At 43.8% G+C, this 17,158-nt stretch overlaps 1 protein-coding gene across 2 annotated transcripts in view; it reads right to left on the bottom strand.

Annotated features, from left to right (window-relative positions):
• Nucleotides 1-2,580: 2,580 nt before the first annotated feature.
• Nucleotides 2,581-17,158, bottom strand: part of LOC129824156 (arf-GAP with GTPase, ANK repeat and PH domain-containing protein 3-like) — a 225,527-nt gene continuing 210,949 nt past the window's right edge. For both annotated transcript variants that reach the window (XM_055883570.1, XM_055883568.1), the window contains exons 17-18: nt 7,163-7,418; nt 2,581-6,849 (exon numbers count right to left, since the gene is read on the bottom strand). In XM_055883570.1, coding sequence (XP_055739545.1) covers nt 6,613-6,849; nt 7,163-7,418 — 493 coding nt within the window. In that variant the 3' untranslated portion in view covers nt 2,581-6,612. The remainder of the gene's footprint in view (nt 6,850-7,162; nt 7,419-17,158) is intronic.

The raw sequence follows: 17,158 nt of genomic DNA, 5'->3' as shown, positions 1-17,158 counted from the left end.
TCCGTAAAAAATGTAGAAAGAGGGAAGATCTAAAGATGCAACATTTTTCATGGGTTGCTAATACGACTAGGATAATGTCTTTGGCTGCTACACAATGAAAGAAAGCTGAAAGATAACGAATTGAACAGGAGAAGCATATGAGGAAGCCATTATTAAATAATTGCCTTCACGTTTCTATGGTGGATTTTGGCTATAAGCTACTTGGAAGCAAGATAAGGCATCACTCATAATATGAAGTAAAACTTCCAGGTTTCAATTTCAATTAAGAAACGGGAAAAACATTGCAATGCCAATGATAGGCCTAAACGTCGTCTGGTATAATCTTAGAAATAAGGGTTCCAAAAGGGTTCTGCGGCTGTCCGCATAGGAGAACCCTTTTTGGTTCCAGGTAGAACTCTTTTGGGTTCCATGAAGAACCCTCTATAGAAAGAGTTCTACATGGAACCCAAAAGGGTTCTTCCTGTAACCAAAATGGTTCTGCCTGGAACCAAAAGGGGTTCTTTAAAGGGTTCTCCTATGGGGACAGCCAAAGAACTCTTTTTGGTTCTAACTAGCATCTTTTTTTTCTAAGAGTGTACTTAAATGTAAAATAGATACAAAGTAGCCTGCCTACCTGGCAGAATGATATTATGATTATTTGCATCAATCCAATGGCTATTTGTTTTGCAAAATGTATCTCATGCGCTACAGAAACACCACTAACTTGCCAGAAAATACCAACCCTACCGTTATGCTTATTTACACAGAGCTGCACTGGGGTCGGAATGCAATTATGGCTACATTAAGATACTGTGGAGCCGGCGCGCGATATAGATCGGAAAACGTACCTCAATGCAGGGATGGGATATAGCACTGTACTCCAAATTGTACCTTTATCAACACTGATAATTCAAGTATGTTGAAATACTGCTTTTTTTCCGTAAAACTGGGCTTTCCATCCTCATGCTAGCTAGCAGTACCCACAGCAGCCATTATGGAATGACACATTGTGTTGAACAACAAAAGAGCTGATTGCCTGACACTGCCATTCCAAAATGGCAGCAGTGGCCACTGCTAGCCTACCGACCCCAGTGCCGCTCAGTGTAAACAAGCGTAACGGTAGGGTCGGTATCTTCTGGCAACACCACTAACCAAACAACAGTGCTTGGTGCATGGGCACTTGAATAAGCAAATCTAAATATCTTACATTTTACCCAGACCTCAAAAGTGGTCTCCTGATGTGGTTTACACATTGTTATGGATTTCTAACATCCAATTTGTTGTTTTTCTATTAAAACAGTGTGACTTTGAGAGTGAAACCCCCCAGAATTGGACAAATCTGAAACCAGCCTCATTTATCTGTTTCAATAGTAGGTCTACTATTAGCCTACTTGCACAGGACAGCTTGGGTTGGCCTGACTGTGAAAGACCAAAATGGGATTCATCATTTTAGGTCATCCAGAGTTTATGGCACTGTTCCTCACTGAACTTTTCAAACACGGCACGTTTCCGTCGCCGGGTGGACCGTTTGGGAACTTTTTGGCAAAATTAGCGTATACAGTTCTCCAGGCACCACTACACCACTGGTGCTGACATTGTATATGCTACTCTCTCAACTAAGTGTGTGTGTGTAAGCGCTTAAACACAAACATGTGGCTGTATCACCACCTCAGTCTGCAAAGAGGAAGGAAGAAGGAAAGAAAAGACAAACAGGTAATGAAAGACAACAGAAGAGAAAACCCGAGAGGTGAAGCACAGAGTACCCCTGTATTAGCGAGAGCAGATAAGCTGAAAATGAGGAGTGGATTAGTGGTGTGCTTTGACGCGTCTCGACACTGAGACCTTTCACTTTCCCCCGCCGCGTCATAATGCCTGTCATGCTGCCTGACACTAAGCCTGGCTCTTTATCTTAATCCTCCTTACTGAGAGACTATTTGGACTATTGGGGGGCCCCATGAGCAGGAAGTGGAAGGGTAGAGGGGGCAACACCACTTAGCTGAAGGGCTGGCAGAGGAAGGAAGCATCAGAGCTCTGTCCTCTGCCAAGCTCTGGTACTCCTGAAACACAATATGGTATGGTATTCACACAATACACATTAATACCAAATGGAATACACTAAACATTAATACTAACGGAATACACAACATACACCAACAGGCTATCCTCAGTGTCCCAAAACTGATGCTCATTTGAAACACAGTACTAGGAGTGGATTGTCTTTATTGTCTAACTTCAATGGATCTGACTGAGTGAAGCTGGCTATTGATCGTACATCCATGACCTACTGTATATAGAAGAATACTTTTAAATGTATTAATCCTAGATATTGAAACAGGAAATCATGTATTGGCACATCACATACTCATCCATGTACAGTATATCACACAAACGATTAGGTAGGAAGTGCCATTAAGAAAATGGAGGGCTCGTGTAAGACAGCTGAGTTTGAAATGTTGCCTTGGGAGTGGCCCCTTGGTTTTAAGAGTGGTCGCAACGTAAGCTTCTGCTTCAGATGATGCTAGCACATAGAGTACATACACAAGTACATCACTTACACAAGTCAGTCAAAGAAGATGCAAAGAGAGAGACACATTTCAAACATTTTGTTATTTCCCAAATCCAGGAAAGGCTACATAGTTTTATTGGAGTGTTTGATGAATAGGTCAACAGTCAGCCAAGCATCCAAGCACACAGCAGCTAACTCTTTAGCTTTATGCTTTGTCTCACGTTCCGAACGTAAAGAGAGAAAAAAATACAACAGGAAAATTAAACAAAAACAAACAATATTTACATACTGCATTATAAATATGTCAAATGTACATCATTATACACAAAGTACCTCAAATGGTCAGATAATGTAGCTACATTGAGACCTAACCAAAGTACCTAAAAATATGCTTAAGAACAATGATGAAAAAATTTAAAAGATATCAAAATAGGGTTTACAAGTCAAGGAAGACTGACTGTAAAAAACAAAAATATTTTCAATTGTTTGACTGGGAGCTTGTCTGGTCATAGAGAATCTTGGACCCATATCTACATCCTGGGTACGTCCGAAATAGTAACCTACTCCGTTTATAGTGGACTACTTTTGACCAGGTATCGCATTGAACTCTGGTCAAAAGTAGTGCACTATTTAGGCAATAGGGTGCCATATCAGAACAGCCGTCTTTGGGGGGAAACATTTTGCTTAGAATAATGGTTATAGTCAGGCAGCGTTAAGAGTAGTGGGGAAGGGAAATATTACAAGGGTGAATATGGTCCTATGGCATCAGGTAAGTATATAAGTCAAACTCCTCTATAGGAAATAATCTACTACCGTATATCAGACATACTTTGAAATGTACTTGAGAATTCATTGAAATACGTTGGTGCCATGGTGGTGTGTACACCTACTGTACACCAAAGGAAAAGGCCAACTCGTCAATGTAGTTATAACGTAAGGCTGTCTACAAGCTCTGTTGACCATCAGTCTAAATGTCATTTGGTTGAATCCGAGGGCCAATTCAGGACAACATCGATGAAAGTGAATACTGTATTTGACACTATTCCTGATTGACCACATCTTTTATCTTGTGGGTTTCAATAAACTACAAATACTGAGGGAACACAGGGGGGGAGGGGGGCAAAGCTGGTTTAAATGTCCTCATTACAACCAGTTTACAACCAGGTTATAATATGGTTGTAACCAGGTTGTACTGACATTAATTCCAACCAGTTTAGCTTGCTGGGAAATAACAAAACCATGTAGATAATGTAACAGCGTTAATATGAAGAGCCTTTGCCCTGTAAACATAAACACTGCCATAGTACATTTAAAGACCAGAAAACTGGGGTTTAATTTCAAACCTTAAAACGGCAGAAGAGCGAGGAAAATGAAACGTCTCTATATACTTTATGCCAATACCACTTGAATGTTCCTGTTGTGAAAGTCCCTCCTCCATCTTGTTTTGTCTCGTCTATATATATACACATATGATATTATCATGAAGAATTACCATAAAAACTGTCAAGTTATCTTGGCTTTTCTCTCCATCCCATCTTGACCCTTTTAGTCTCTATCTCCATGGTTTGACACTTGAATGTACCTGTTTTGGTCCCTTGAGTAAGGGTGAGGGGTTGGATGGTTCGTTAAAGTCACATTGGTTGTAGAGGAATTGAGAGGGAAAGCTTCAAAATGACTCCAGTAGTCAACGTTAATCCACACCACTTCAGGATAAGTCTTATTGGAGGACGAGCTACTGTTTACTAGGGGTTGGAACCAACCAACCAATCGTACTTTCCAATCGTTTCGTTCTGAACAGAACCACCACTTTATTTTATTCCGTTCCACTGTTCCGACCAGCAAAATAAAGTACTGAACCATTCCATTTTCTATCATTCCTTTTTGGCCTGTGGAATGAACAGTTTTTTACATTTAGTTCAATAAATGACTTCACCAATCAGTGCAGATAGAGCAGCTTGCTATGGAGCGGGCAAACTAGTTGTTAACATGTGTGATGGACAGACAAGTGTAGGGGGCGAGATGTGATTCCCCTGGGTGGGGAGAGCGAGAGGGTGGAGGAGGAGGCTTGGCTTGTTATGACATGCATTATCCAAATTAATCCCACCGAATTATACCCTACCTACAGAGGAGCGGTTTCTATGCAAGCGCTGGGCCTTGGTGATTGGTGAGTCCGGTCCACTCTGAGAGTTCCGAGGGCTGGCTTAATGCTGGACCAGAGCTATTTAACCAGCTTGTTTGTGCAGAGCGGCACCATAATCAAAACGTCTTCCTTTTCGTAGTTAATAAATCCAATGTGAAACGTGATAACTATAGTATCCTTAACTAGCATTGAAAATAGTGAATCCATTCTTCTCTAGCCAATAAAAAATCTCTCCCCGTCTTCTGAATCACACTTGTAATGTCAGTACAGTAGCCTATGCTTCGGGGGGTAGGGGGGGGGGGGGGGGTAGCCTAAACACGCACAGGCAAAGATTTCCAGCTTGCAGGCACTGGAATACGTTTCTGAGTGACAGAGTGAGGGCTTTGCATAGGCTCTTTGTTGCGTTTCTTTGTGTGCCTGGAAAAAAATCCCCCGAAACATAAAATAACATTATTAACCGGTTCCCATGCTTTTAAAATAACAGGTCTAATAACAGATAATTTCCTCGCTTCTGTTTCACAAAAATGTTATTTTCCTGTTTTCGGTTCCAACCCCTGCTTGTTACAGTGGTCTGTACTTGAAAACACCTTTTTTTGCTCCAAAAACCTTTTAGTCAAGCAACTATAAATGCTGGCCTTTTCTCCCAATGGTGTCCGTACACAGATTTACCCAGTCACTTCCTGTCTCTCCTTCATTCACACACACGTGCACCGCACACACCCACACACGCACCACATAGTTCACATCAACAAAAGACATATAATCATGAGTACCAATATACAGGGCCTTCGGCTACAAGAGGTGAACAGACATTCCATTATGCCTGCAGGGGCCAGGTTATGTGATCTGTGTCAAATAGTTATCAACACTCTTCAAATCCATCCAAAAATTACTCCAACAAAGATCTCTTAATGATACAATTTCCTTCCTTCAATCATTCCTCTGAATGATTTCTGATTGAAGAGGCATTTTTACAAAAACCAATCGACATGATGCTCATAAAACAGACCCTCAATTCCCTTATAATCATGGATGATTTGCAAGCGGGACGTGATCAGGGTGGAAGAACAAATGACTCACTTAACTATCTCCCAAAATTCTCCCATTGTGTAATCATCTCTGAAATGTCAAATTATGATTTAAACCTTTTGCCCGTAAGTAAAGTATTTCAATCATTTTTGACCTTCCACCTAGACATGCGTTGCTTTTTTACATGAATGGCATGTCAAGAGTTTGATGGCTTCATAGTACCAATACTAACTGGTTAATTTAGAACCTTCTGAATTCTGAAATTGGTGGGCTATGGAGGACTTGTTGTAAACCCTATTACACTATCTATAGGAATAGTTTCTTTCCTGTATGACTATGGATGATACCACTCAGTAAACGCTGTGCGTCCAACATGGAAGTTCCTTTGGAGTATCTAAAAGCAAAAGGTTATGAAGGTGTTTATCTTTCTCTATATAGGGATAAAAGCATTATGGGAGGGAGTTTGTCATTTCATCAAACAGCACAATATAAACACAGTTTGGCTCCAACAGAGGACGACAGGAAAGAAAATGTTCAAGCATAGAAATTAACTGTTTTACTAGAGAGGGGAGGGGTGAGCCATTCATTTGGTTGATGCTTAATAACAATAAAAAGCTTTAAACTGATCATGATTGTTACTCACAGACAGTACCGCTGTGCCAATGATATGAGAAAACAACAACCAAACAAGTACAATATACAATATCCACCAGGTAAGCCTGCTTCTCTCAGCATCTTGGAATATCTCTATCCTGTCCGTTGCGCCCAAAAAAGCCTCCACTGTCAGTCATTCAGTTTAGGTTACACAGTATGAAGTGGAATAGGAGGAGAATGGGGACTGGGAGAGTAGTACGGTCACTGGGTCTTCTATGGGGACACAGTGTGTTTATGTTCACGGCCTTGGTGATCGGTGAGTCAAGTCTACTCCGGTCTGCTCTGGGATGATCCACTCCTGGTCCTACATTATACTGACACTGCGGTTGAGCTCACTGAGGGCATTGTTGTTGTTGACGTTAGGGTTGGGGTTAACATTGGGGTTTCTGCGGCTCATGTTGGGGGTGGTGAGGCTGCTGACCGGGTCATTGGGACAGCCGTGCTGGAGCAGGATGTCAGAACACTCCTGGCTTCCTGCCCGCCGGGCGCAGGACAGCGGCGTCTGGCCGCGCGCGTCCCGACTTTTCACGTCCACACCGTACTGAGGGAACAGATGAGAGGTGTGAGGAGGAGAAGTGGACTGGACAGAGAGAGGTGTAGTTGACATTGTGGTCTAGCTAGTTGAGCAGATTCGCTCAAAGAACTGCATTTTCCTCCACAGCCAGGAGTTTTTCCTGGTCGTGTCAACATGCGTAGGAAACACTCCTGACCCTGACCATAAAATTTTCCCTATCTATCTAACTTTTTAACCATCTTATCTTATTCATTATCATTCAATCTTTATTCAACCAGGAAGATAATCAACCTTTAATCAAGGTTGAAAACCATCCCCTCTCAAACCCCAACCTACTCACCCAGATGAGGAGCTGGGTGATGACCACGTTGGCCATGGCGCAGGACAGATGCAGGGCGGTGCGTCCGTCCCCGTCTCCGTACGTCTCGTTGACCTCCTCCTTGGTGCCGTGGGCCAGCAGCAGCACCACCAGCCTCAGGTCGTCCTCCACCACGGCCCGGAGCAGCTGCTGCCCCAGGGGCACATCCGACTGGGGGAGACCCACCAGGAACAGCTTCTGCTCATACTTAGCCCGGATCCACCGCTCCCTTTCCTCCCTGGTGGTGAGGAAAGAGAGAAGAGATATGACATAGAGGGTTAAAGAGGGAAAGTGAGGCTACAGAGGACCGAAAAACAAGAAACAATGGTAAAATTGTAAAATGGGATTTTCTATTAAATAAATAGATCGTTTGTAATCTAAAGCCATGATAATTATTCACAAGAGGAGCTTTTGTGATCGGCGGGAGGGTAGGGATCCAAGGAAATTCTGGCAGGTTTTGGAGTAACTGTATTCTGCAGTACTCATAGGGCCTAGACCACATGCGGCCACTTAAGAAAAATCCTTAAGAACAATCCTAACAGTCACGCCATTGTCTCAATCATGTATTTTCTCTAATAGGGAGCCTAGTGTAGCCTTTGAGTGTCAGGACACTGACGATGAAAGGGCTCAGGGGAGGGGCCAGATGTTGAAACTGTATCCCACCTCCACTGATAATCGTCTGCAGCAGGAGATTTACAGTCTAGCCAGCTATCTAAAGGTTACACATTGTGAACAGCATGTCTGCTGTGGACAATACAGGACAGGAGGAAAGGGGGACATGTTTTTATCAGTGCTGTCAGCCATCAGTCGGAAAGTGATAACTGGAGGATCCCCCACAAAGGAGACTTCCTGCGCTTGGGCCCCGGCCTCCCCTGGGGTGCCCGGGATGGGAAGCCGATCGATGGGCCTGAATGGCAGACAGAGAGGCGGACTGGAGCTGGGGCTGGGCCTCCTTCAGTTATAGAGCCAGAGAATGGAGAGGAGCAGAGGAGGAGGGATCTATCTCCCTCCACTCTCTGCTAGTCAGACTTCTATCTCTACATCGCTCTACATCTTGAATCTTGACTCCCCAGTTCTCTTTTCTCCCACCCACACACAAACTGCAATACCATCCAAATAGCATTGGATTTAAAAAAGAAAATCAATACAGTGAATGGCTGGGCATGCTCAGTGTGGCTCTGACCCCGCGACCCCGTCAAGCGGAGTGATAAGGGAAGTAGAAAGGGGCTGTTGTTTGGGCGTCTGGGTGAGTGACAGAGAAAAGGGGCTCACACTGATATGGTAAAACGACTCTGTCGCTGGTTGGAGTGACAAGGATCCCCCAGGACACTGACTGCCAACGCTTCTGTATGGACACTAACGTCACTTTACACTTCAAAATATCAGTAAGTAAGCCTAAAAAACAGACAAAATTACAAATAATTACAAATGTCAGAATGACGCCATCGGTCTGAAGACAATGCTCAAACTGACTCGTGGCTATGTCCCAATGTCTACACTAGCACACCATCAGAAATCCATGCCCAATATGTTGCTTTATTTTAAGGGGTATGCTAGTATGGATATTGGACCAGAGTTTACTGTATACAGTGCATTCGGAAAGTATTCAGACCCCTTGAATTTTTCCACATTTTGTTACGTTCTAAAATGGATTCAATTGTTTTTTATTATTATTATCAATCAACACACAATAACCCATAATGACAAAGCAAAAACAGGTTGATTTTTTTGCTAATTTAAAAAAATTTACAACTTAAATATCACATTTACAAAAGTATTGAGACCCTTTACTCAGTACTCTGTTGAAGCACCTTTTGCAGCGATTACAGCCTCGAGTCTTCTTGGGTATGAAGCTACATGCTTGGCACACCTGTATTTGGGGAGTTTCTCCCATTCTTCTCTGCAGATCCTCTCAAGTTCTATCAGATTGGATAGGAAGCATCGCTGCACAGTTATTTTCAGGTCTCTCCAGTTCGATTGGGTTCGAGTCCGGGCTCTGGCTGGGCCACTCAAGGACATTCAGAGACGTGTCCAGTCCTGGAGCCGGTTTTCATCAACGATCTCTCTTTACTTTGCGCCGTTCATCTTTCCCTCGATCCTGACTAGTCTCCCAGTCCCTGTCGCTGAAAAACATCCCCACAGCATGATGCTGCCACCACCATGCTTCACCCTAGCGATGGTGCCAGGTTTCCTCCAGACGTGACGCTTGGCATTCAGGCCAAAGAGTTCAATCTTGGTTTCATCAGACCAGAGGATCTGGTTTCTCATGGTCTGAGAGTACTTTAGGTCTTTTGGCAACTCCAAGCGGGCTGTCATGTGCCTTTTTACTAAGGAGTGGCTTCCGTCTGGCCATTCTACCATAAAGGCCTGATTGGTGGAGTGCTGCAGAGACGGTTGTCCTTCTGGAATGTTCTCCCATCTCCATAGAGGAACTCTGGAGCTCTGTCAGTGACCAATGGGTTCTTGGTCACCTCCCTGACCAAGGCCCTTCTCTCTTGATTGCTCAGTTTGGCCGGGGAGTCAGCTCTAGGAAGAGTCTTGGTGGTTCCAAACTTCTTTTATTTAGGAATGATGGAGGCCACTGTGTTCTTGGGGACCTTTGGTTTTTGCTCTGACATGCACTGTCAACTGTGGGACCTTATATAGACAGGTGTGTGCTTTTCCAAATCATGTCCAACCAATAGAATTTTCCACAGGTGGACAAACATTTTAATATATTTTTTGTTGTTGTATTTTCTTAAAATTGCATTGTTGGTTAAGGGCTTGTAAGTAAGCATTTCACTGTAAGGTCTACACCTGTTGTATTTGACGCATGTGACAAATCAAATATTATTTTACTTGAATCAAGTTGTTGAAACATCTCAAGGATGATCAATGGAAACAGGATGCACCTGCACCTTTATTTTTAATAATTTTTGCAACATTTTCTATGCTCTCAGCAGCATCAGCCTTAACTAAAGGGGCTAATTAACCTACCTCTCCTCTCCACTGACAGACCTGGACCATATCACAGCTGCCTTTGTCAGTGCCCGCACGGAATTTGATTAACTGCTAACCACCATTAATAGTTCATAAAGCTCAGCCTGGCAGATAAACCAGTCACCCTGAACTCTTGCATTGTCCTTTACACATTAAAGGATTGCTAATTACACTGGGAGAAGGGAAATTGTTTTATGTTTAGTGAGGAGTTCAGTAATACCACAAAGCCTGCATACATGCTTATAACCAGTTTTAAAGCACTATACCTCAAGGTTAAGTTAAGTGTTACTTATGAGATTCTTCAAATTAGCTCAATGGTACAGGCATAACTCTAAACCCACCTTACGACTTCCTGTAAAGCATTAAAACAGTGGAAAAAGGATCTCTCCCGTGGGTGAATAACTATTTTCTTAAGGCTGGCGATTGGAGCAGCGATTGGAGCAGCCAGCAGTTTTATGGTGTAAGCCCTCCATCAAACCCCAGTCTGTCATTATGTGAGAACAAGGCTGGTAGTGGATCAATGGCAGACCAGAACCAGCGGATTGCTCTGGTTAAGAGGCTGACAGCCCCACCCCCCTGGTTTTCACTTTCAAACACAGGAACCAAGTCCTTTTAAAAACATTCCCCAGCCCTTTTCTGAAACCGAGAATCAATTACGTGTCAAACGTTAAACTATATGTGATCGATTTGGTAATAGTCAGATGTACTGCCTAATATTTTGTTTTGGTAGAATCTGGAATTTGTGATGAAGTCAAATCGGGCAGTTAGCCAAGGTTTGCCTCAGAGAGCTAACCCACTGAATGAATGGAATCCCAGATCTAGGGAGGAGAGCCCAGTGAATTGACAAGGGCTAAATGAGGCAGAAAGTTAGCGCCAGGATGTGAAACAAAAAGGCTGAGAACCATTAAGAAGATGTCAATGTCCAAGAAAGGAGCCCAAGGCCCATACTCACAAAGCAGTCTCAAAGTAGGAGGGCTGATCTGGGATCAGGTCCTCCCTGTTAAATCTTATTCAATACGATCTAAAAGGCAAAACTGATTATATATCCTATTTGTGATTACAGGCCTTGAAGCCACAAAAAGACCTCAATCCCAGTAGTAGGGGTCCAAATGTAACCACGCTGGTACTATAGAGTTCCGTTTAAGAAAAAGGGAAGCGGCCAGCGGTGGTGACTCAGATCCCTCAGCTGCTACACCACTTGAAAGGTAGTCTGTGAAAGGAAGTGAAATGGTAATCCCGCCTCTGTCTTTTGTTTGTAATAGAACAACAATCCAAACATAGGCAGGGTTTAGGCAGTCAGGGGGAAAGCCGAGATCCTTGAAAAGGACACTTCCTCTCCGCAGGAGGAAGAAAAATAAAATCAGCAGATTTAGCATGTCAAAGCGGGAGGAGAAAAGAGGGGGAGAAAGAGAGGGAAAAGGAGAGGAGATAGAGAGTGAACTTCATAAGCAGGGGATGATATTCAGGAAATCAAGCCGGTGGTTACCCTCGACACACGCACACACCGTGAAACACATACACTCAGGCATGCACACACACACTACTTTCGCCACCCTTGCACACATACTTGCTAAAAAAAATCCTCTGTTGCTTAGGGGACAGAGGGGACTTGCAGAAAAGAGACAGAGTAAAGATCTCAATAATGTCTCTTTAAACGATAAAGCATTACTGCTTGGAGCAGCAATGAACTTCCTCAGTAATTCAGTCTTATATCTGTGTGCAATGACTATATTTTCTTTACCACCTTATAGCTGACATTTGTTCCAAAAGTTTGCTAAAAAACAAAGCAGAGATTACAGTATTAATAAGACTAAAGTCTAAAGGCACAGAGGACACAAAACGGTCAAATAGGCTGTTAGATTCTCTACTTTTCAATCCTAATTCTTAATTTATATGAGCGGCATCAGTTGCTGAATAACTTGTGTGAAAATAAGTGCTGAAGCCCTTTTATAATTCTATACGAGTTCTGCACGTTTAGTTCCTGAGCTGAGCACTGGATTCTGACCTCCCCTTAATTAAGTGGCAAATGGCGGAATGATTCTCCTCAACCCAGTCCACGAAGTCAACAACACATGACTGCATCCACATAAAGAGGAACAAACAAGGATAATTAGTCAAGCTCCAAAGACAAAGACAAATAGGGATTTATTGAAGGAAAGAGAGACTGAGACAGAGGGGGCGGGACCATGGTAGCACTGAGTAAAATAGTAGTGAATAGACAAAGACCAGAGAATGACCACTCCAGGCCTCCTTTAATAAAGGTGCCATTGATTGGTCCACACATTAAGGGAGGAATCAGGATGTCCGTCCCACCATTACCACCACCAAACGCACACACATGCACACACACACACCACCCCATCCTTCAAACACAGTCTGTTCCTCCTAAACAATCAGGGTAAGCCCCAGCCCCCTCTCTCCCTCCCTCCCTGCCTCTCAACATTCACTGCGGACACATCAAATAGATTCACTGAGAGTGAAGGAGTGGTGGAGGGGGGGACTAGGCAATCTAAACACCCCTCGCAGTGGGAGGGGGGTGGCTTGTATAGGACAGATTCCCATGCAACAGCCGGCCATTCCACTTTCACATATTGAGAGAGAGAGAGAGAGAGAGAGAGAGAGAGAGAGAGAGAGAGAGCTGGGAGAAGGGGACAGAAAGAGAGAAAAACAAAAGGGAGAGAAAAAACACACAACAGAGCGAGAAAGCAGGGCCCCAGAGCTTCAAAGGTTGCTAGGGGCGAAAAATGAGAGAGCAAACCAGTAAATGAGACTCCCTACAGTCAACAACAGGGGTACAGTTTAGACTTTATCCTCAACCAAGAATAACAACTACATAACAAACATGATCTAGAATCTAGCTTTCTAGGATAAACCCTCCTTTACTCATGTACATACTGTAGAATGTTGGGCCAGAGATAGTGGTTCTATAGTATGGTTCTAGAATGAGACTGTTGTTTTGTTTGGGTTGAGCAGTCTGGTTGAACGGTCTGGCCAGTTGTTCTATTGAGAGGCCAGTAGAGGAGCATCTGTGAGCCTTGGGCTAGCAGCAGACAGGGCAGGACGAGTTGAATATATTGTGACATTAATGAGGTTGTCACCGTCCCCATGATGGAGCGGCTGTGTTTTTGTGCCAGAGAAGACTAACACCCTTAAATGCTCTCGCTGTTAACCCCCTACTGCCCATGTCCCCTCCAACACAACGCTGGGACAATGACATGTACACCACACATGCACCCAGTCACTTACGACAAACACCACTCGCAGAATTAATTCATTTCACCCAGCTTGACACAAATGAGCCTTCCTTTAATCAGATGGATTTGAAATGAAATGAGTCATCAAATGTAGTTGCACTACATGACCAAACATACAGTTGAAGTTGGAAGTTTACATACACCTTTACATACACATTTAAACCCAGTTTTTCACAATTCCTGACATTTAATCCCCGTAAAAATTCCCTGTCTTAGGTCAGTTAGGATCACCACTTTACTTTAAGAATGTGAAATGTCAGAATAATAGTAGAGAGAATGATTTATTTAAGCTTTTATTTCTTTCATCACATTCCCGGTGGGTCAGAAGTTTACATACACTCAATTAGTATTCGGTAGCATTGCCTTTAAACTGTTTAACTTGGCTCAAACGTTTCGGGTAGCCTTCCACAAGCTTCCCACAATAAGTCGGGTGAATTTTGGCCCATTCCTCCTGACAGAGCTGGTGTAACTGAGTCAGGTTTGTAGGCCTCCTTGCCCGCACACGCTTTTTCAGTTCTGCCCACAAATGTTCTTTAGGATTGAGGTCAGAGCTTTGTGATGGCCGCTCCAATACCTTGACTTAAGCCATTTTGCCACAACTTTGGAAGTATGCTTGGGGTCATTGTCCATTTGGAAGACCCATTTGCGACCAAGCTTTAACTTTCTGAATGATGTCTTGAGATGTTGCTTCAATATATCCACATAATTTTCCTGCCTCATGATACCATCTATTTTGTGAAGTGCACCAGTCCCTCCTGCAGCAAAGCACCACCAAAACATGATGCTGCCACCCCTGTGCTTCACGGTTGGGATGGCGTTCTTCGGCTTGCAAGCGTCCCCCTTTTTCCTCTAAACATAACAATGGTCATTATGGCCAAACAGTTCTATTTTTGTTTTATCAGACCAGAGGACATTTCTCCAAAAAGTACAATCTTTGTCCCCATGTGCAGTTGCAAACCGTAGTCTGGCTATTTTATGGCGGTTTTGGAGCAGTGGCTTCTTCCTTGCTGAGCGGCCTTCAGGTTATGTCGATATAGGACTTGTTTAACTGTGGATATAGATACTTTTGTACCTGTTTCCTCCAGCATCTTCACAATGTCTGTTGCTGTTGTTCTGGGATTGATTTGCACTTTTCACACCAAAGTACGTTCATCTCTATGAGACAGAACGCATCTCCTTCCTGAGCGGTGTGACGACTGCGTGGTCCCATGGTGTTTATACTTGCGTACTATTGTTTGTACAGATGAACGTTGCACCTTTAGGCGTTTGGAAATTGCTTCCAAGGATGAACCAGACTTGTGGAGGTCTACAATTTTTTTCGGAAGTCTTGGCTGATTTCTTTTGATTTTCTCATGATGTCAAGCAAAGAGGTACTTGAAATACATCCACAGGTACACCTCCAATTTACTCAATGATGTCAATTAGCTTATCAGAAGCTTCTAAAGCCATGACATTATTTTCTGGAATTTTCCAAGCTGTTTAAAGGCACAGTCAACTTAGTGTATGTAAACTTCTGACCCACTGGAATTGTGATAAAGTGAATCATAAGTGAAATAATCTGTCTGTCTGTAAACAATTGTTGGAAAAATTACTTGTGTCATACAGAAAGTAGATGTCCTAACTGACTTGCCAAAACTATAGTTTGTTAACAAGAAATGAGTGGAGTGGTTGAAAAACGAGTTTTAATGACTCCAACCTAAGTGTATGTAAACTTCCGACTTCAACTGTATGTGTACACCTGATCGTCAAACATCTCATTCCAAAATCATGGGCATAAATATGGAGTTCGTCCCCCCTAATGCTGATAGAACAGCCTCCACTCTTCTGGGAAGGCTTTCCACTAGATGTTGGACTTGATGACTGCGGGGACTTGCTTCCATTCAGCCACAAGAGCATTAGTGAGGTCGGGTGATGATGTTTGGCAATTAGGCCTGGCTCACTGTCAGTGTTCCAATTCATCCCAAAGGTGTTCGATGAGGTTGAGGTCAGGGTTGGGTGCAGGCCAGTCAAGTTCTTCTACACCGTTCTCGACAAACCATTTCTGTATGGACCTTGCTTTGAACACGGGGGCATTATCATGTTGAAACAGGAAAGGGCCTTCCCCAAACTGTTGCCACAAAGTTGGAAGCTTATAATCATCGAGAATATCATTGTATGCTGTAGCGTTAAGACTTCACTGGAACTAAGTTCACTGGAACTAAGGAGCCTAACCCGAACCCTAAAAAAATATTTATCCTCCACCAAACTTTACAGTTGGTACTATGCATTTGGGCAGGTAGTGTTCTTCTGGCATCTGCCAACCCCAGATTCGTCCATTGGACTGCCAGATGGTGAAGCATGTTTCATCACTCCAGAGAATGCGTTTCCACTGCTCCAGATTCCAATGGCATCCTATGATGTGGACAAAGCAACGGGTGTGGCTGATATAGCAGTATCTACTAATTTGAAGGGGTGTCCACATACTCTTGCATGTATAGTGTATATGTTGCTTTAATTATACTCTATAATTTAGAATAGAAGATAAAACACTGACAGTAATTTGCTTCAGTTGGCCTTGCTGTAAACTGTGTGCGTAACAAAAAATTTGATTTGCTAGTTAATTTCCCCTACATACCTGGCTGGTGCTGAAACCCGTGGCATATTGGCTAATTAGTGACAAATCATCTCCAGGGCAGGCTGGGATAATCAGTGACCTGTGGGTTTCATTTGGAGAGACTGCCACGGCACAGTGCTGAACTGGACAGGAGACCCCAGCTCCGCTCATTAATTAGTCTAAATTAATTACCCCACCTCCACCAGGGCTCCTGGCAAGGCCAGCTATTCTAAAGCCTCTTTGGAGAGTTGGATAGTTGCCGGTTGGCGCTCCTCGCACCCCTAACCTGTGAGTATCCGGAAAGGCTCAGCGCTCTTTGGTTTAGGGACTGGGGCTGTTCTACAGGAGAGGTTATAGCTGGCTCATTATAGTTTGGATCCCTGAGCAGGCTAAACTACAGCCCTTTCTGCCATCCACACTGGGTTGGTGATTCTAATAACAGCTGAGAATTAGGGATGAGAATGAGGGAAGAATATGAGGGATGGCAGTGGAGGGATGCAGTATCAATTCCATTCTCCCAGCCGTGTATCCGTCCAGGAAGGACAGAGTTAAAAAGAGGGAGCAGGTTTGGAGAGGTTAGTGGTGTGATTCATTTTTATTACCGTGCAGACCCTGCAGGCGGCATGCAGGAGCGGCAAATTATTTCTGAAACAAAGTGGAGGAGGAGGCGGGCTCTTTTACTCGCTCTCTCTCCACTCCTCTGGTCGTCAGAGCAGAGCTATTACCTGGCCGTGTCCGAGGGCGCCGCGCGCCACAACAACCGACAGAGGGGTGACAGTGAGGTGGGCAGCACCGGTGAGGGATAGCCTTCCACATCCGTCTACGCTCCCAGACATCTTCCACCCCCAAATGAGACATGGGGGAGGAAGGAGAGGTTTGTGTGTGTGTGTGAGGTGGAGCCCCCCCTCTTCTTTCCCCGTCAAAATAGTCAGTAGTGTTTTCCCTCACAAGTGTGTGTGTGCTGCTTTCTCTCACGAGCGCGTGTGTGTGTGTGCGCACATCATGTTTTCTCTCAGGAGTGTGAGTGTATAGTGTTTCCTCTCACGTGTGTGCCAGACAATTAGAGGTGGCATGGAAAACACGCCGACTGGCAGACACTAATTAAAGGAACAACTCCCTTCCAATATGCTGACTGGAGAAAGATTACATTTC

This window comes from Salvelinus fontinalis, chromosome 26, assembly GCF_029448725.1.
Source record: "Salvelinus fontinalis isolate EN_2023a chromosome 26, ASM2944872v1, whole genome shotgun sequence".
NCBI classification, from domain to species: Eukaryota; Metazoa; Chordata; class Actinopteri; order Salmoniformes; family Salmonidae; genus Salvelinus; species Salvelinus fontinalis.
Note: the sequence above shows the minus strand (reverse complement) of the source record. Positions and strands in the feature narration are given on the sequence as shown.